The 19,715-nt window shown below is 48.4% G+C and overlaps 1 protein-coding gene across 30 annotated transcripts; it reads right to left on the bottom strand.

Annotated features, from left to right (window-relative positions):
• Positions 1-50: 50 nt before the first annotated feature.
• On the bottom strand, positions 51-18,547 carry MDC1 (mediator of DNA damage checkpoint 1). 30 transcript variants are annotated; one of them, XM_045390048.2, is made up of 16 exons: positions 18,511-18,547; positions 17,940-18,042; positions 15,248-15,386; positions 14,013-14,393; positions 13,852-13,927; positions 12,080-13,560; positions 11,871-11,930; positions 11,616-11,708; positions 7,771-8,562; positions 7,589-7,659; positions 3,703-6,303; positions 3,500-3,619; positions 3,186-3,368; positions 2,835-2,960; positions 2,637-2,747; positions 51-1,175 (listed from the first exon to the last, which is right to left on the bottom strand). In XM_045390048.2, the coding sequence occupies exons 3-16, from the start codon at positions 15,381-15,383 to the stop codon at positions 1,008-1,010; spliced, it is 6,399 nt and encodes a 2,132-aa protein (XP_045245983.2). In that variant the 5' UTR covers positions 15,384-15,386; positions 17,940-18,042; positions 18,511-18,547; the 3' UTR covers positions 51-1,007. The 30 variants fall into 30 exon arrangements, 29 of the variants coding, with proteins under 29 accessions (XP_045245983.2, XP_073894670.1, XP_073894672.1 ...); XM_074038569.1 differs by having other exon boundaries at positions 11,616-11,705; XM_074038571.1 differs by lacking the exon at positions 17,940-18,042 and having other exon boundaries at positions 14,013-14,142; positions 14,241-14,393.
• Positions 18,548-19,715: the final 1,168 nt, after the last annotated feature.

Here is a 19,715-nt window from a genome sequence, read left to right as displayed (position 1 = left end):
TAAAGTTTGTGTCTTGAGACCTAGACATTTTAAAAAACTACACTACACCATAAGGCACAGAGTGAATATTTATTTATCACAGAGGTCAAGCCTAAGCTCTAATTTTATAAATCCTGGAAAAGCAGGCCAGAAAAGTACAGAGACTTGCCCAAAGTCAAAGCTAAAGATGCTTCCAGAGGCCAGGAGAGAAGAAAATGTTTTAGTAGCACTCCATAACTGGACCCTCAAATCTACTCACTCCAAGCATCCCTTCAAGTTCCTGACTCCAAAGAATCTCAGTAAGAAAACAATAGAGATGGTTTCCAAATAGGAGGTAGGACACCATGAGTGGCATTGAGCAATAACTACAACAGTCTAGCTAAAGATACCTGCCACTTATGACATCTGAGCATGAAACTAATTTTAAAATGGCCATTTAGTATATACATGTAAGAAATCTTGTATCCCCTAAATCTATACAAATAAAAAACTACAAATAAAATGGCCATAAAAATGAAACAACAGGGCCGGGCGCGGTGGCTCAAGCCTGTAATCCCAGCACTTTGGGAGGCCGAGACGGGCGGATCACAAGGTCAGGAGATCGAGACCATCCTGGCTAACACGGTGAAACCCCGTCTCTACTAAAAAATACAAAAACCTAGCCGGGCGAGGTGGCGGGCGTCTGTAGTCCCAGCTACTCGGGAGGCTGAGGCAGGAGAATGGCGTGAACCCGGAAGGCGGAGCTTGCAGTGAGCTGAGATCCGGCCACTGCACTCCAGTCTGGGCGACAAAGCGAGACTCTGTCTCAACCAAAAAAAAAAAAAAAAAAAGAAACAACAAAACAAAAACAACAACCACCTGTGGCTTCCAAACGCCTTATCTTTTCATTTATTCATAAAGATTTCTGGTCCCACACATGTTCCAGGACAAGTTGTATCAATATACCCCAATCCTTTCTAACGCCCTGAGTTCTTTCTTCCAAATATCTTCTAATTCGTGGTCTGGGAGGGAAATGGGTAGCGGAGTTCTCAAGTAGATGACATCTCCAAAGGGGAAAGGACAAAGGCCTCTGGCTTGGCTTCCTGCTTCAGCACTCCAGTCAGCAGGAACTCAGGTGAGAGGAGGGGCAGCCCAACACGCAGTGGAACAGAGCAACGAGGGAAATCCTGAGGGCATGTGATCACAACTCTCTGAGGCTAGGGAAGACAGAGCAAAGACAAAATCAGGGGTGAAAAAGAATCCTAGAAATGGGTTCAGGACCCACTAACCAGTCTTAGCATCACTAAAATAATGCCTCCTAATATGAAGCCAAGTGAAGCACACCGTATACTGTCTATGAAATACTCTTGCTAGGCCAGGCACAGTGGCTCACTCCTGTAATCCCACCACTTTGGGAGGCCGAGGCGGGCAGATCACGAGGTCAGGAGATCGAGACCATCCTGGCTAACACGGTGAAACCCCGTCTCTATTAAAAACACAAAAAAATTAGCCGGGCGTGGTGGCAGGCGCCTGTAGTCCCAGTTACTTGGGAGGCTGAGGCAGGAGAATGGTGTAAACCCGGGAGGTGGAGCTTGCAGTGAGCTGAGATTGCGCCACTGCACTCTAGCTTGGGTGACAGAGCAAGACTCCATCTCAAAAAAAAAAAAAAAAAAAAAAAAAATTAGCTGGGTGTGGTGGCGTGCGCCTGTAGTCCCAGCTATTCAGGAGGCTGAGGCAGGAGAATGGCGTGAACCCAGGAGGCGGAGGTTGTAGTAAGCCAAGATTACTCCACTGTACTCCAGCCTGGCGACAGAGCAAGATTCTGTCTCAAAAAAAAAAAAAGGAAAAAAAAAAAAGAAACACACTTGCTAGAAAGATGAACCTGAATTCATTCAAGCTTTTACAATTATCTGCAGTTTCCAGGAAATATGGAATACAGAGGAACAAGATAAATGATGCAACAAGGAGGCAAACCCAAAATTCCACACTGAGGAACATTCTAAAGGACAAGTGACCCAGTTTCTGCAGGAAATTGATGGCATAAAAATAGCTGGGTGGGTTAAGGGATGCTGTAGAGTAAAGAGAATTAAGAGGATAATAGTTGTGGCAGTATGTAGACTTTATTTGAATCCTGATTTGAACAACTGCATAGAGAGATTTTTCAGTCAATGGGGGAAATTTTATTAATGGAGTGGGAGCAAATGACCAATAAACTACTGTTAATTTTGTTTAGGATCAATAATGGCATTGTGATTATGAAACAAAATGCACATATTTCTTAGAGATGTATATTTAAGTATGTAGGAAGAAATAATATAATATTGGCAGTTTGTTTTAAAATACTTCAGTAAAGAAAGAGAAAGGAAAAAAAGAAAGAATAAAGAAAAATAAAAAGAAAATACTTCAGCAAAGAAAATCAAAGGAAAAAAGGGATAGATGGACCAAAAGTAGCATAATCTAAATTAAGCTGCTGAATCTCGGTGATTGTTATATGGGTGTATCAGCAGATCTGTCCCCTCATTCCTATCCCTTTCTATACCATAGGCCTTTCCCCACCCTCTCACTACTCTATATTCTTTTCTGTACCTCCATTTTTTTCCCCTCCAACCTTTGCCATTCCAGCCACCTCTTTAACTGCTACTGCCACCTCATCCAGACCCAGAACATCCTAAGCATACCTTATAGGACCGAGGCATGCTGGGTAGGTATGTGCCTCCACAGCAGCTAATGATCTCTCCCATCTGAGGTGGTGGTGGCTGGACTCCAGGGGTCACATAGATCTCATAGCCCTAAGAGAAAAAATGGTGGAGACGGTATTGTAGGTTGGGAAGCACTGGAGGGAGGGCTGAAGCACAGGTCAAGAGATAGCCTCTCACCTCCAGCAGCCTTCGCTCCCGAGCCCGACTCAGTGCGTCTTGAAGGCTAAAGCCAAAGTTCTTCTCTTGCTCAGGGTCGGTCACCACATATTCATCCGGGGGTAAGAAGCAACCAGCCTTGCGGGACTAAGGACAGCAGCAGTCAGCATCAAAGCTCAGCCCAGCCCCTCACCCAGCTCTGCTGCCTAGCATTTAGAGAGAGCTCACAAAATGTCTTTTAAATCATTCAGGCTTCTGGCTCACTAATGCCCCTGTCTTCCTGTAACGCCTCTTCCCTTCCACAACTTTCTAGGGTACTACGTGAGCAGTCTTGCCACTATATTGGTCTGTCATCATCCCTTGGCCTCTCACCTGATGCAGCCAGTCCAGGGAGAGAATGGGGATTCCCCGCCCCAGGGCACACAGGAACTTGACTGTCCGGCGGATGCGATCAGTGACCAGGTGGGAAGCCTCTGCCGCTGAACCAGCCAGACTTCCCCCCAGTGCCAGCACGGCCCGCTCTCCCTGAGCATCCACCACTCCTGTGAAGAGCACCTGTGGAAGGGTTGACCTGAGGTGGTCACAGCAACCCACACCATCAGCACCCATCTCTACAATCCTCCAGGTCTCCTTGCATCCTCCCCTCATCTCTGTCTCCCACAAAGTCTCATGCCCTTGTCTCTTACTTTGGGGGCTGTTGACTCTTGGTTAAGTTTGGTCCGTCGGAGGCTGCGGTTCGGTATTCTGTTGGGCTCCTCCTCTGCCTGGTCTCTCTTTCTCTTGCCTGGTTTTGGAGTCATGACATCCTGAGATTGAGAAAAATCTTGGTGGGAGTTTCAGAGCCCCAAAGCCATTTTTCCCAGCTTTGTGGTCCTAGCCCTCTCCTCACCTCTTCCTTCCCTGGCTTCTCTGCAGTATCTTCTTCCTCTTCCTTGATAATCACTGTCTTCTGGGAGACTTCCCCTCTTTGGGGCTGTTTTTGATGTGGTGGTGAATCCATGATAGCTAAAGACCTCTTGCGGCTTTGAGAGGCCTTAGGCTGGAGCTCTGGGGTGAACCTAGATCTACCTGCTGGTTCCACTTTTTGGATCTGGGAGGCATGAGTTGGTATATCAAGAAGCTGGGGAGAGGCAGGCTCAGGAATGGCTGTAAGGGATTCATCTGCTCTCACTGCTCCCCATCTTTGGTTCCTTGAGGGCCGGGATTTAGGTTCCAGGGGTGCAGAGCAAGGCTTATGGTCAATGGGAGCTGTGAGGGAGCCAAGATTCCCAGTGGCTCTCTGCCTCTTGATGCAACTGGCTTGAGGAATAGGCTCAGGGGAAATGGGCTGGTCTGTGGTGACAGGAGATTGGAATTCAGGGGTAGTAGGAATTAGCATAGCACTTACTGTGGAAGACCTCAGTGTTTTGCTCTGACTACCCTGAGGTATGGCCTCAGGGGTGACAGGCTGGTCTGTGGGGGTAAAAGGCTCAAGATCAGAGGCTGCTGGTTCAACTGGTTCAGGAGTCTTGACAGAGGACCTATTTGTCCTTCCCCTAGTGGCCCTAGATGTGGGCTTGGGGGTGACAGGCTGGTCTGTGGAGGTGGTAGGATGGAGCTCAGGGGCTGTGGGGACAGCTGGTTCAGGGGTCTTGACAGAGGACCTATTTTTCCTGCCCCTAGTGGCCCGAGATGTGGGCTCAGGGGTGACAAGCTGGCTTCTGGAGGTGGAAGGGTGAAACTCAGGGGCTATAGGGACAATTAATTCAGGGGTCTTGACAGATGACCTATTTGTCCTGCCCCTAGTGGCCCGAGATGTGGGCTTGGGGGTGACAGGCTGGTCTGTGGAGGTGGTAGGACGGGGCTCAGGCGCTGTGGGCACAACTGTTTCAGGGGTCTTGACAGAAGACCTATTTTTTCTTCCCCTAGTGGTCCGAGATGTGGGCTCAGAGGTGACAGGCTGGTCTGTGGAGGTGGAAGCCTGGAGCTCAGGGACTGTGGGCACAACTATTTTAGGAGTCTTGACAGAGGTTCTATCTGTTCTTCCCCTAGTAGCCTGAGATGTAGGCTCGGGGGTAATAGGCTGGTGTGTGGAGGTGGAAGGCTGGAGCTCAGGTGCTGTGGAGACAACTGGTTCAGGGGTCTTGACGGAGGACCTATTTGTCCTGCCCCTGGTGGCCTGAGATGTGTGCTTGGCAGTGACTGGCTGGTGTGTGGAGGTGGAAGGCTGGAGCTCAGGGGCTGTGCGGAGAACTGTTTCAGGGCTCTTGACAGAGGACCTATTTGTCCTACCCCTGGTGGCCTGAGATGTGGGCTCAGGAGTGATAGGCTGGTCTGTGGAGGTGGAAGACTGGAGCTTAGGGGCTGTGGCCACAACTGTTTCAGGGGTCTTGACAGAGGACCTATTTTTTCTTCCCCTAGTAGGCTGATATGTGGGCTCAGTGATGACAGGCTGCTCTGTGGAGGTGGAAGGTGGGAGCTCAGGGGCTATAGGGACAGTTGATTCAGGGGTCTTGACAGAGGACATATTTGTCCTGCTCCTAGTGGTCCGAGATGTGGGCTTGGGGGTGACAGGTTGATCTGTGGAGTTGGAAGGGTGGAGCTCAAGGGCTGTGGGCACAACTGCTTCAGGGGTCTTGACAGAGGATCTATTTTTTCTTCCCCTAGTAGCCTGAGATGTGGGCTCAGAGGCGACAGGCTGGTCTGTGGAGGTGGAAGGCTGGAGCTCAGGGACTGTGGGGACAACTGGTTCAGGGGTCTTGACAGAGGACCTATTTGTCCTGCTCCTAATGGCCTCAGATGTGGGCTTGGGGGTGACAGGTTGATCTGTGGAGTTGGAAGGGTGGAGCTCAAGGGCTGTGGGCACAACTGCTTCAGGGGTCTTGACAGAGGACCTATTTGTCCTGCTCCTAGTGGCCTGAGATGTGGGCTTGGGGGTAACAGGTTGATCTGTGGAGTTGGAAGGGTGGAGCTCAAGGGCTGTGGGCACAACTGCTTCAGGGGTCTTGACAGAGGATCTATTTTTTCTTCCCCTAGTAGCCTGAGATGTGGGCTCAGAGGTGACAGGCTGGTCTGTGGAGGTGGAAGGCTGGAGCTCAGGGACTGTGGGGACAACTGGTTCAGGGGTCTTGACAGAGGACCTATTTGTCCTGCTCCTAGTGGCCTGAGATGTGGGCTTGGGGGTGACTGGCTGGGCTGTGGAGGTGGAAGGGTGGGGCTCAGGGGCAGCAGAGGTAGCTGGAAAGGGTGTCATCCTGGAGGACTTCCGAGTTATGATTTTAGGCTTTGGGTGGAAAGGCTCCAGCTCTGAGGACAAGGGAGTCTCTGGAGCTTCCTGACTCCTATCCTGCCCGGTCTTACGAATGGTTGGCTCGATAGAAGGTGAAAGGGGAGAAAGAAGGGGCTGAGGTGCAAGATGTTTCTGGTTCTGAGAGTTAAGGGGCTTTTGGGGTGGGGCTGAGGCTTCAGGCACTGTAGGAGGCAGACAAGCATCTGGAGATTCCTGATCGCCCTAGGGAGAAACAGAAGCAAGTGAGGGGGAGGAGGTGGAGAAAAGAGATAGAACTTGGATACTGTTCTTGATACTTGTTTATGGTTAGATAGGATTACTGGATTTCGCCCAGGCGTAGTGGCTCACGGCTATAATCCCAGCACCTTGGGAGGCCAAGGTGGGTGGATCACGAGGTCAGGAGTTCAAGACCAGCCTGGCCAACACAGTGAAACCCCGTCTCTACTAAAAATACAAAAAAAATTAGCCGGGTGTGTTGGCAGGTACCTGTAGTCCCAGCTACTTGGGAGGCTGAGGCAGGAGAATCGCTTGAACCTGGGAGGCAGAGGTTGCAGTGAGCCAAGATCGCGCCACTGCACTCCAGCCTGGGTGACAGAGTGAGCCTCTGTCTCAAAAAAACACATAAAAATTAGCTGGGCGTGGTGACACGCACATGTAGTCCCAGCCACTTGGGAGGCTGCAGCAGGAGAATCACTTGAACCCGGGAGATGGAGGTTGTAGTGAGCCAAGATCACGCCACTGCACACTCCAGCCAGGGTGACAGAGAGAGACTCTGTCTCAAAAAAGAACAAAAACAAAACAAAAAATATGCTCACTGGGCTGGGCGCGGTGGCTCACGCTTGTAATCCCAGCACTTTGGGAAGCCGAGGCAGGTGGATCACCTAAGGTTGGGAGTTCAAGACCAGCCTGACCAACATGGAGAAACCCCGTCTCTACTAAAAATACAAAATTAGCAGGGGTGGTGGCGCATGCCTGTAATCCCAGCTACTCGGGAGGCTGAGGCAGGAGAATCGCTTGAACCCGGGAGGTGGAGGTTGCGGTGAGCCGAGATCGCGCCACTGCACTCCAGCCTGGGTAAAAAGAGCGAAACTCTTTCTCAAAAAAAAAAAAAAATATGCTCACTGGATTTCCCTTTCTGTCTATGATCTCTCCTCCATTAGACTGGGATATACCTGGGAAGCTACTTTTCCCCATGGACCTGTCTCCATAATGCTACTATAGTGTTCTCCACACATGGATGATGGTAATGAAAAGGATGGCTGGGGCAAAGAAAGAAGAAACACGAAGGATCTTTCTTCGGAGTCAGGTAGGAGATACAACTTGGGAAACAGATATGGAAAACAATGGGTGCCGAGGATAAAGGAATAGAAGCCAATCAAGGAGTGATAAAAATGGAAGAAAACTGAATAATGAGAAAGGAATAGATTAAAGTGAGGCTAGGTGAAGGAGCGTTGGAGAGGATATAGAGATGACTTGTGGAGTAGGAGGTAGAAAAAGCAGCTCTCACCCTGGAAGCCTTCTCAGCAGCTCCGATCCTGGAAGCCTTCTCAGTGGGTGGCATCTTGCAATTCAGGAGGCCTAGACAGAAAATAAACACAAAGGTGGCTGAGTTGCAGGCAGCTGGTTGCCCAGGGGTTGATTATTATGAGGCCTGTGTATCACCTTGAGTTCCCCTCTGCCTTCACTTACCTTTCTGATGCCTCCTGGGGCTCACTGGGGATCCCCTTCCACCTGACTGGCTCCCAGAAGGTACGGGGGCTGAGGTAGGTCCCGGAAGGTCCCCCGCCCCCACCCCAGGCTCTGGTGTTGGGCTGGAGGCCTGCCCTTTCTGGTCCTGGCTCCCTCCCTTTGGCTCCCCTCTCTGTGCGTCTCTCTCCAGGATCACTTTGGGCACCTTCTCTTCTAACTCAGCTGGCTCACACTCTCTGTCTGCTACTGGTCTCTCTACTTCTCTCTCAAATGCTTTGCTTGGAAGGGTCTGCTTCTGTACTTGTTTCTCTTGTATTTCCTTGGATGTCTCAATTTCTACCTTCAAACTCTCCCTATCTCTTTCAGGACTTGCACTTTCCCCATTTTTGTCAGATTCTTGTCTCTGGGTGTCTCTAGCTAACAACTGTTTTTGTTCTCTGTCCTGTATCCCTCTGGCTAATTCTTCCTCTCCCGTCACATCTGTCTGTCTTTCCGGTAGCAGTTTCTCAGTTTCTCTCTCCAGTGGCCCTCTCTCAGGGCCCACCCTCTCTGCTGTTTCTTTTGGTATACCCATGCCTTTATCCACAGTCTGCCTCCCTCTGCCTTGAATCCCCATTGGCTCTGTGTGAACTGGGCTCTCTGGATGTTGGTCTCCTGGTATTGCCCTAGGTGGAGACAGGCAAGGTCCATAGGCCTCAAGGTGGGTGTCAAAAGGCTGGGTCTCAGAGTCCTCAGACTCTCTCAGACAGAATGGCTGTGTAGCCAGGACCTCCCATGGTTCATCTAGGGTACCTGGAAGGGAGGAAGGAAGAGAAAGAGAGGGAGAGAGAGAGAGAAAAGGAGAGGAGGAGGGAAAGGGAAGTACAGGTTGACATAATAAATATGATGAGAAAAGATTTAGATAAACTCATAAATAATAAATCTCAACAGGTTATTAAAGGAAAGCTGGGAATAAGGGTGGTAGTTACAACATTTAACGTTTGTCTCAAAAAGGTCATAGCCTTGGGCGGGCATGGTGGCTCAGACATGTAATCCCAGCACTTTGGGAGGCCAAGACATGAGGATTGCTTGAGGTCAGGAGTTTGAGACTAGCCTGAACAACATGGCAAAACCCCATCTCTACAAAAAATACAAAAAAATTAGCCAGGTGTGGGGGCAGGGACCTGTAGTCCTGTAGTCTCAGCTACCCAGGAGGTTGAGGTAGAAGAACTATTTGAACCCCAGAAGTCAAGACTGTAGTGAGCTGCGATCATACCACTGCACTTCAGCCTGAGTGACAGAGACCCTGTCTCAAAAAAAAAAAAAAAAGAAAAAAAAACCCAACAACAAAAAGAAAAACATCATAGCCTAATATGAGTTCCCTGAATAGTCTCTCCTCATACCACTGCACTCCAGCCTGAGTGACAGAGACCCTGTCTCAAAAAAATAAAAAAATAAAAACATCATAGCCTAATAAGAGAGTTCCCTGAATAGTCTCTCTCTTTTTCTTTTTGAGACACAGTCTCACTCTGTCACCCAGGCTGGAGTGCAGTGGCATGATGTTGGCTCACTGCAACTTCCAACTGCTGGGCTCAGGAGATCCTCTCACCTCAGCCTCCTGAGTAGCTGGGACTATAGCATGTGCCAATGCGCCCGGCTAATTTTTTGTATTTGTTGTAGATATGGGGCTTGGTCTTGAACTCTTGGACTCAAGTGATCCGCCCATCCTAGCCTCCCAAAGTGCTGGGATTACCGGTGTGAGCCACCATGCTTGGCTGGAATTTCCTACTTTTTAAAGGCTGAATAGTATTCCACTGTGTATATATACCACATTTTCTTTTTCATCGACACATAATAATGGTACATATTTATGGGGTACCTGTGCTATTTTGACTCATGCATACAGTGTACAATGATAAAACCAAGATAATTGGGATATCCACTGTCTCAAACATTTACCATTTCTTTGTATTGGAAACATATCAAATCTCTTCTAGCTATTTTGAAATATACAATAAATTATTAACTATAGTAACCCTACTGTGGAACTGAATACTAGAACTTATTCATTCAATCTTGACTGTATTTTTCTATCCATTAACCAACCTCTTTATGCATCCGGTCCCTCTACCCTTCCCAGCCTTTGGTAACCATCATTCTACTCTCTACTTCCATGAGATCCATGTTTTTAGCTGCCACATGAGTGAGCGTGCAATATTTGTCTTTCTGTGCCAACTTATTTCACTTAACATAATGTCCTCAGGGTTCATCCATGTTGCTGTAGATGACAGGATTTCATTCTCTTTTGTGGCTGAATACTGTTCCATTGTGTATATAAACACATTTTCTTTTTTAGATTGAGTCTTGCTCTGTCGCCCAGTTTGGAGTGCAGTGGCGTGATCTCAGCTCACTGCAATCTCTGTGTCTTAGGCTCCAGCAATCCTCCCATCTCAGCCTCCCGAGTAGCTAAGACTACAAGTGCATGCCACCATGCCCAGCTAATTTTTGTATTTTGAGCCACCGCACCCAGTCTATATACACATTTTCTTTTTTTTATTTGAGAGGAAGTCTCACTCTGTCACCCATACTGGAGTGCAGTGGCGTGATCTTGGCTCACTGCAACCTCTGCCTCTGGGGTTCAAATGAGTCTCCTGCTTCAGCCTCCTGAGTAGCTGAGACTACAGGCACCTGCCACCATGCCCAGCTAATTTTTGTATTTTTAGTAGAGACACGGTTTCACCATGTTGGCCAGGCTGGTCTCAAACTCCTGACCTCATGTGATCCGCCCACTTCGGCCTCCCAAAGTGCTGAGATCACAGGCATTAGGCACTGTGCCCCGCCTACGTTTTCTTTTCTTTCTGTTGTTTTTGAGACAGAGTTTCACTCTTGTTGCCCAGGCTGGAGTGTGATGGCACAATCTCAGCTCACCACAACCTCCGCCTCCCAGGTTCAAGGGATTCTCGTGACTCAGCCTCCTAAGTAGCTGGGATTATGGGCATGCACCACCACACCCAGCTAATTTTGTATTTTTAGTAGAGACGGGGTTTCTGCATGTTGGTCAAGGTGTTCTCAAACTCTTGACCTCGGGTGATCTGCCTACCTTGTCCTCCCAAAGTGCTGGGATTAGAGGCATGAGCCACTGTGCCCGACCCCGGCCTACATTTTCTTTATACATTCATCTGTTGATGGACATTTAGTTTGGTTGCATATCTTGCCTACTGTGAATAGTGATGTAATAATGTGGTTTTTTTTAAGAGACATTGGGGGTGGGGGTTGAGGGAAAGGCTATTGCCCAGGCTGGGCTCAAGTGAACCTCCCATCCTGGCCTCCCATGTAGCTGGGACTACAGGTGCTCACTACTATGCTGGGCTAATTTTTTCATTTTTGTGGAGACCAGGTCTCTCTCTGTTGTCCAGGCCAGTCCCTAAATATTTTCAGTCTGTAGCTGGTTGAATTCACGGATGCAAACTCGCATATACAGAGGGTTGATTGTCATCAGAGTATGAAAGAAACATGTAGGAAGGCAAATCAAGAAAGAATGCAGGCCGGGCGCAGTGGCTCACGCCTGCAATCCTAGCATTTTGGGAGGCTGAGGCAGACGGATCACTTGAGGTCAAGGGTTTGAGACCAGCCTGGCCAACATGGTGAAACCCTGTCTCTACTAAAAATACAAAAAAATTAGCCAAGCATGGTGACAGGCGGCTGTAATCCCAGCTACTTGGGAAGCTGAAGGAAGAGATACTGCCTGGGAGGTGGAGGTTACAGTGAGCTGAGACGGCGCCACTGCACTCCAGCCTGAGTGACAAAGGGAAAAAAAAAAGAGAATGCAAAATTGGGGGCACAGAGGAGGTAAGAGTTTCTTGTACCTGTTGTCTGGAAGCTGCAATGGGAAGGGCCAAGTTCTTGGGGTGGAATCAACATGAAGGCCTGGGTAGGTTCATCCTCCATGCTCTGGACTGCTGTATAGGAAAAGATGACCTAAGTACATCTCCTCCACACTACTGCAGGGTCTGATTCCTGGTCTCCTACCCTACCCACACTAGCCTTTACCCTTCAAGGACCACCAGTCTAATCTCCCAGCTCCCACTGGTACAGGATTCAAATAACACAGAAGTCCTCACCTTCCAGGCCCTGATTCTCCAGAAAGCATTGGGTAGCTTGTAGGTCCGGATCTTCAGAATCTGGTAGGGGAGGAATATTAGATAATTAAAAAAAAAAAAATCATACCTGACACTAAACTCCTTAAATAATCTCTACCTTTCTCTCCCCAACCCCAACTGTTAGAACCCTGGTTTATTTCAGAGGTCAAGGAAGGCAGGCCAGCACTTACCATCACAGTTGTCTTCAGAGTCCTTGGTCCTACCCACATGTTGTTCTCTCTCCCTTCCTGTGGGGACCTGGGCTCCCTCTCTCTGTGGCTGGGTGGATTCCCCTGGAGTGTCTGTGTCCACCACCAGATCTGTGAGGTTCTCTCTTGAGGTAGGGAGGTCCTGCTCCACTTGTGCCACAGGTGACCCACCCTGGGCCCCCACCTTATAAGCTCTCTCCTGCTTAAGACAAGCTGCAGTCCACTCTGCCCCAGCATCCCCTTCTGCTGGAAGCTGGCTCTTTCTTACATCTGCAACTGCTGAGGCTGCTAAGGACGTGCCCTCCTCTGCATCTATTTCACAGTCCCCATGTGGAGGCGAGGCTTCCTCTAGAGATACCACAAGCAGCTTTGCTGGTCCCCCGTCTGCTTTCACATCTGTTTGATTTGTCCCCTCCATAGACACCTGATGCTTCTTCATATGTACAATGGCTGACCCTGGCGGGACTTCCTCCTCCACTTGTGTGTTGATGTCCACTGTGATGGAGGCTTGGCTTCTTTCCAGGTGGATCCCAGGTGAGCTCTTATCTGCTTCCACACTGTCATCACTGTTCCCAAAAGGAGGTTGGTCCTTTTCTGAATGTGCTCTAACAAGGGCTCTAATCTTTGTGTGAGCCTTGGGGACAGTTTGTTTATTTTCCACTGGGAGCTCTTCCTCCTCCACATCTGTGTCACTGTCTCTCCCAGTGGTGGTTTGGCTTCGCTGGAGAAGGACCGCATGGTGGGCCATGTCCTCTTCTGCATCTCTGTTCCATACAGCAGGCTGGCTCTCTTTCAGACGTGCCAAAGTCAGCGCTGCTGAGACTTCTTCCTCATCATCTGTATCACTGTTGATAACCATGGAAGCTTGGCTTTTCTCCAGAGGGACAGCCTGTGGGGCCTTGCCTTCCTCCACATCTGTATCACTACCAGCCTGGCTCTCCTGCAGATGGGACAGGCCTGGTGCTCCAGGACCCCTTGTACCAACTCCATGAAAGATCTTCCTCTTCTTCATAGGAACGACAACTGGGGTTGCTGGAATCCCCTCTTCTTCCGCATCGGTGTCGCTGTCGATGAAGCCAAAAGGCTGAGCCCTTTCCAAATGGACCTCAGCTGGCCTTCCAGGAGGCCTGCTGTCATCATCCACATCTGTGTCACTGTCCTCTCCAGGAGGTTGGCTCCTCTCCAGAATCATCCCAGCTGGAACCACCCCATTCCCTGCACCCCTCTTGACTTTTGTGTCATTGTCCCTCTCCTTCACTGAAGGCTGATCCTTTTCAAGCTGGATTTCAGTTACAACTTCAGCTTCAGACTGCTCTGCCTCTATAGTGGCACCTCTTCTGGCAGCTGAGGAGGCCTCCTCTGTGGCTGATTGCTGACCTTCTTCCGCATCTGTGTCACTGTTCAAATTGAAGGCAAAAGGCGGCCCAGGGCCACCTAGGACAGGGGAATGCCCCTCTTCATCACTGTGAAGGGAAGAAAAGAGAGTCGATAGAATTTACTTCCCTGGAAGGGATACCTCAACTCAACTGTGAGCTCCTTGAGGGGAGACACAAGGTAGTATTTCTTCTTCTGTTTCCAATTTGTTTTCCACTTGGCACATCAGAGGTGCTCCATGAACATTCAGCTGAGTGAATGAATATGTATGGTTCCCCAGCCCCAACTCTCATGATAATCATCTCTTTTAGAGATTGATCCTCTAGCCCCTGGTTCTTCCTCATTTTGAAGACTCAGGTGTCTGACTCTTTGGCACTCACCTCTCTGGAACTATCATTGCCACGGGGGAAGATGTGGTCCTTGATTTTTTTACCACATGCCTTTCAGAAAGAAAATCTGTCAAGAACAGAAAAGAATAAGTTGACAATTGTACACTCATTATTCCTGTCTCCTCGTTCACCCTGCCAATATACAAACTTACCTACTTCCTCCTCTGAGTCCTCAGCTAACAGAAGCCTCTGGGGTTGAGTTCCTCCCTGTACCCTGGGTGTCTCTTCTACAGTCAGAGGGCCCCGGGAGACAAAGGGCAGAGAGACATCCAGGCGATGGTACTGGCAGAGCAAGTCAGCAAAGAGAATCAATTCCTGGTCCCTCAGACGGTGACTCACCCCAGGGCTCAAAACCTTAGGAGGTCTCAGGATTTGAGTACCATTAAGGCTCCCACAGTCTCGGAGGATAGGTGCCTTGTCCCAGGCTAAGATTTCAATCTCTGCATGTTGTTTGGAGATAGATGGAAAGGGCAGGGCCACAGAGCAGTCAGGCATTCGGCCTACCACATTCTTCCCAAGGTGTAGTGGGAAATCTAAGAATTAGAGAGGCAGGTGAGTTCCAGGGTCAGAGTCCTGGCCTGTCATTAGGAAAAAGTGCCTATTAGGTACTCTACTACTCACTCAAGGCCTCCGTATGCATTAGAAAAATAGAAGGCCCTAGGACATCCAGGCACTGAAAAAGTGTATGTGATACCCCATCCATCCACAATGGATTTTTTTTTTACTGTTATAAAATATACATAACACAAAATGTATCATCTTAATAATTTTAAGTGTACAGTTCAGTGGCATTAAGTGCATTCACATTGTTGTGCAATCATCACTACCATCCATCTCCAGAGCACACAATTGGATTTTATTTATTATTTTTTTTGAGACAGGGTCTCATTCTATCACCCAGGCTGGAATACAGTGGCATGATCATAGATCAGTGCAATCTTGAACTCCTGGGTTCAAGCAATCATCCTGGCTCAGCCTCCCAAGTAGGTGGGACTACAGATGTGCAATGAACCACCACACCTGGCTAATTTTAAAATTTTTTTGTAGAGACAGGGTCTTGCTATGCTACCCAGGCTGGTCTCTAACTCCTAGTCTCAAGTGATCGTTCCGCCTTGGACTCTCAAAGCCCTGGAAATACAGGTGTGAGTCACTGCACCAAACTTCATTTCAATCTCTTAATCTTCTCTTATCAAAGTAAAATCACTTCTAGTGAGTCCAGGGCAGTAGCCTACAACAATCAACTCAATCGGCCCCATCTCCTCCATTCATACAAAAAGAAAAATTCATATCTCATTGAAACATACATAAGCTTCTTGCAACCCTCCAAATACCTTCCCACAAAAATAAAAGACCTATATCAATATTTGAGCATCCAATACCCTCTGACCTTTTTCTGGTCCATGGGCACCACTAAAGATATGTAGCCGCCCTACTGGCTCCACATTACACCTCAAGGATTCACTGGATTGCTCTGTCTCCTCCTCTTCTTCAACATCCCAGTCAATAGCCTGGGTGTCCTCCATGATCTGGGAAGCATACACATTATCAATTATCCTCATTATTGGTTCACACAAACAACATCAGAGTTATCAGACTGAAAACTGGGGGGTAAACTGGATCATTATGAATGTTGATGCTTCTCTTTCCACCAATCTTTCTGTTGTTAACCTTCTGAAGCACTTAAAATATTTTTTTTTTTTTTTTTTTTGAGAGAGTCTTGTTCTGTTCCCCAGGCTGGAGTGCAGTGGTAAGATCTTGGGCCCACTGCAACCTCTGCCTCCCGGGTTCAAGCAATTCTCTCACCTCAGCCTCCTGAATAGCTGGGATTACAGGCACCTGCCACCACGCCTGGCTAATTTTTGTATTTTTAGTAGAGATGGAGTTTCACCATGTTGGCTAGGTTTCATCTTGAACTCCTGACCACAAGTGATTCGCCTGCCTTGGTCCACCAAAGTGATGGGATTACAGGTGTGAGCCGCTGGGTCCGGCCCTTAAAACAGTTTGACCATGATGCAGAACAAGAAATATTGTAGGCCAGGTGTGGTGGCTCACGCCTGTAATCCCAACACTTTGCTAGGCTGAGAAAGGCATATCACTTGAGGTCAGGAGTTCGAGACCAGCATGACCAACATGGAGAAACTCTGTCTCTACTAAAAATACAAAAATTAGCTGGGCATGGTGGCTTATGCCTGTAATCCCAGTTAGTTGGGAGGCTGAGGCAGAAGAATCGCTTGAACCCAGGACGTGGAGGTTGTGGTGAGCTGAGATCATGCCATTGCACTCCAGCCTGGGCAACAAGAGTGAAACTCCATCTCAAAAAAAAAAAAAAAAAAAGTAATATTGTAATGTCCCAAGTACACAAATAGGTAAAAACATGTGCTTGTTTATAGAAACAAGTTTGGAGAAAGAGACAATGTTTATCCTTACTATGTACAATATACTGATATATTTCATTCTATTTTTTTCTGTTCTACATATTTTAAATACTGATTTGTAACCTACTAAATTGATTTCACTATCCACTACTGGATTGCAACCCACAATTTGAAAAATGCTATTTTGCTAACACATGCCAAGCATGTGTTGGGCATTGTCTTATGGTCAGGCATAGTAGACATGAGGCAGGCATTTAGGAAACTAATACTAAACATATATTCAATAGTTTGCTCAGGATATCCCAGCAGGTTAAGTGAACAAGAATAAATGTGCTTCTGGCTGCAAAACCCATGCTTCTTTTTGTCCTTCTCTTTTTTTTTTTTTTGAGACGGAGTCTTGCTCTCTGTCGCCCAGGCTGAAGTGCAGTGGCACAATCTTGGCTCTCTGCAACCTCTGTCTCTTGGGTTCAAGCCATTCTCCTGCCTCAGCCTCCCAAGTAGCTGGGACTACAGGCACGAGCTGCCACGCACAGCTAATTTTTATATTTTTAGAAGAGACGGGGTTTTGCCATATTGGCCAGGGTGGACTCGAACTCTTGACCTCAGGTGATCTGCCCACCTTGCCCTCCCAAAGTGCTGGGATTACAAGCGTGAGCCACTGTTCCCGGTTGTTTTTCCTTCTTTTTTAGCCCATGCTTTTTATACTTTACCAGACCACCTCAGTATGATCAGATGCAACTGCAAAAAATGATAACAAAAGATGACATATATAGAGGCTTCCTATGTGTCAAGCACTGTTCTAATTACTTTATATTGACTCTGACTCATTTAATCTTCACAAGAACCTTGTAAAGTAGGTATTATTATCTTCCATTTCTTCAGATAAAGAAACTGCAACATAGCTGGGTTAAGATTTTCAGATCTCCTTGAAACATATATAAGCGTATATAACGTTAAGATATGCCCCAGATCACCCAGATAATGTCTCTCCTCTAAAATCTTCTGATGGTTTTTCGTGCACACAGAATAAAATCTAAACTCCTTAACAAGACTCTCCATGATCTGAAATTCACATCTTGTAATGCCTGCCCCTCACCTGCAAAAGCCTATGGTTCAGCCAGACTTTTTCCCCAGTCTTCGAACACACTGTTCTTGTCCCCTCAAATCTTCATGCCTTAGACCAATTCCTTGGCTTTTTCCCACCTAGTTTTCTGGTCCAACTTCTACCTATTCTTTAACATTCAGTTCAAATGTCACTTTTTTTTTTTTTTTTGAGACAGAATCTCGCTTTGTCATCCAGGCTGGAGTACAGTGGTGCTATCTTAGCTCACTGTAACCTCTGCCTCCCGGGTTCAAGCGATTCTCCTGCCTCAGCCTCCGGAGCAGCTGGGATTACAGGCGCCCACCACCACGCCTGGCTAATTTTTGTATTTTTAGTAGAGACGGGGTTTCACCATGGTCTCGAGCTCTGACCTCAGGTGATCCGCCCACTTTAGCCTCCCAAAGTGTTGGGATTACAGGCGTGATCCACCGCGCCCGGCCTCAAATGTCACTTTCTCAGCAAACCTTTTCCTGGTGTCTTCCCTGCTTTCTGGTGTTCCTGGTGTATCCTGCCTGTTCCACAGTGGTCAATGGACTTGTGCTTACCCTAAGATCTCTCGCTACACTGTAACCATTACTTTCCATTTCTGCCTTCACACCTACCTCCAGGACTGGATTAGGGGAACTGTGTCTTTCCCCTGGGGTCCATCATATTCATTCAATGGTTATGGTATACCTAGAGCTGTTTGAAGTATTCGGCATACATCTGTGAACCAAACAGGAAATCAACCCTGCCCTCGGGAAGGCTCATCACCGAGCCTACTGATGAAGGAACAAATGAGATGAAAAGAAAATAGCATAAATGGAATTCACCTGAAAATATGCCACTCTAAAGGGAAACTGTTGACAGGTAGGGAAAGTAGGATGCCCCATGGACAAAGAGTCAACTCTGTCTTTATGAAAGGCCAACTCAGCGGGTGCCCACCACGCTTGGCTCCAATTCAAAGAGCCACCATCTTTGGTCCCCACCTCAGTGGGTTGCCTTGTGGCCCAACGTCTCCGTGTCTTCATACCTAAACTCGGAGCGGGGCGCCAGGTAAAGATGAGTATTATGGTCCGAGAAGCGAACTTCCAAGTCACCTTCGCCCAGTCGCACCCAAGACATGCCCCTCCCACCTTCTGGGGGAACCAAGATGGCTCCCGGGGAGCCGTGGGCGAGGCCCCTAGAACTCACCTACTTTGAGTCCCCGCGCGCGCCACCAGTAACGGTCGCGACCCGGGTGGAGCGAGTGCGTGTGCCGAAAAGAGCCGATTTGCTGATTGGCTGCTGCCGCTGTCTTTCACAGCTGCAGCCAGTCGAGCAGAGGCACACCCAAATCCCCACCCCCTCCTCCCCGCCCCCTTACAGCTCAAATGGGAGGTGTCTACCAGGCTGCTGAGATCAGTTAATAAGACGGTAATTGAAGGCCGCGGTGTGCCAACAGAATAATGCACGTCGATTGGGCAGCTCCAAGGGACAACCCACTACCGCTTGCCCGCCCACCACCCACTTCCCGCGCAGATTTCCAAACCGCGACCAGAGAGTCTGGCGCCAGCTGCCGGCGATGGATAGAGGGGCTCTGCCATAGACGTCCGACGTGTCCGGTACGGCCAGAGCGCCTTTCCTCGGTCCTCCCAGACATGGTGTCCGCTGACTCACGAGAAATGAAAGTGGGTTGCAGTCGTGGCTGGGGGCTGCAGTTTGGAGTCAGCCCGTAGGCGTGGCATTTCACTCCTTGTTGCAGTGGAATTTCATTTCCTTTTGATTTGGTTTGTAGTAGAAGTCATATTATTTCTTCCCGGGAATACATCTCTGACGGACATTTTGAGGTCATTTTCATAAATCCAAGATCCTAAAGATCTGTAGTCGAACAGAGAAAACTGGCTTGCACTCTGTCTTAAAGGCTGTCCCCACCTTTCGAGGGGCGAGGGAAGGATGATAAAATCATTTATTTTTATTTTTTAATTAATTAATTTATTTATTTTGAGATGGAGTTTAGCTCTTGTTGCCTAGGCTGGAGTGCAGTGCCGCGATCTCGACTCACAGCAACCGCCGCCTCCCGGGTTCAAGCGATTCTCCCTGCCTCAGCCTCCCAAGTAACTGGGGTTACAGGCATGCGCCACCACACCCAGCTAATTTGTATTTTTAGTAGAGACCGGGTTTCTCCATTTGGTCAGGCTGGTCTCGAACTCCTGACCTCAGGTGATCCGCCCGCCTCGGCCTCTCAAAGTGGTGGGATTACAGGCGAAAGCCACCGCGATCGGCCATTTATTTGTTCTTTTTTGAGACGGAGTCTCGCTCTTGTTGTCCAGGCTGGAGTGCAATGGCGCGATCTCAGCTCACCGCAATCTCCACCTTCTGGGTTCAAGGAATTCTCCTGTCTCAGCCTCCCTAGTATC

This window comes from Macaca fascicularis, chromosome 4 (assembly GCF_037993035.2).
Source record: "Macaca fascicularis isolate 582-1 chromosome 4, T2T-MFA8v1.1".
Taxonomy (NCBI): domain Eukaryota; kingdom Metazoa; phylum Chordata; class Mammalia; order Primates; family Cercopithecidae; genus Macaca; species Macaca fascicularis.
Note: the sequence above shows the minus strand (reverse complement) of the source record. Positions and strands in the feature narration are given on the sequence as shown.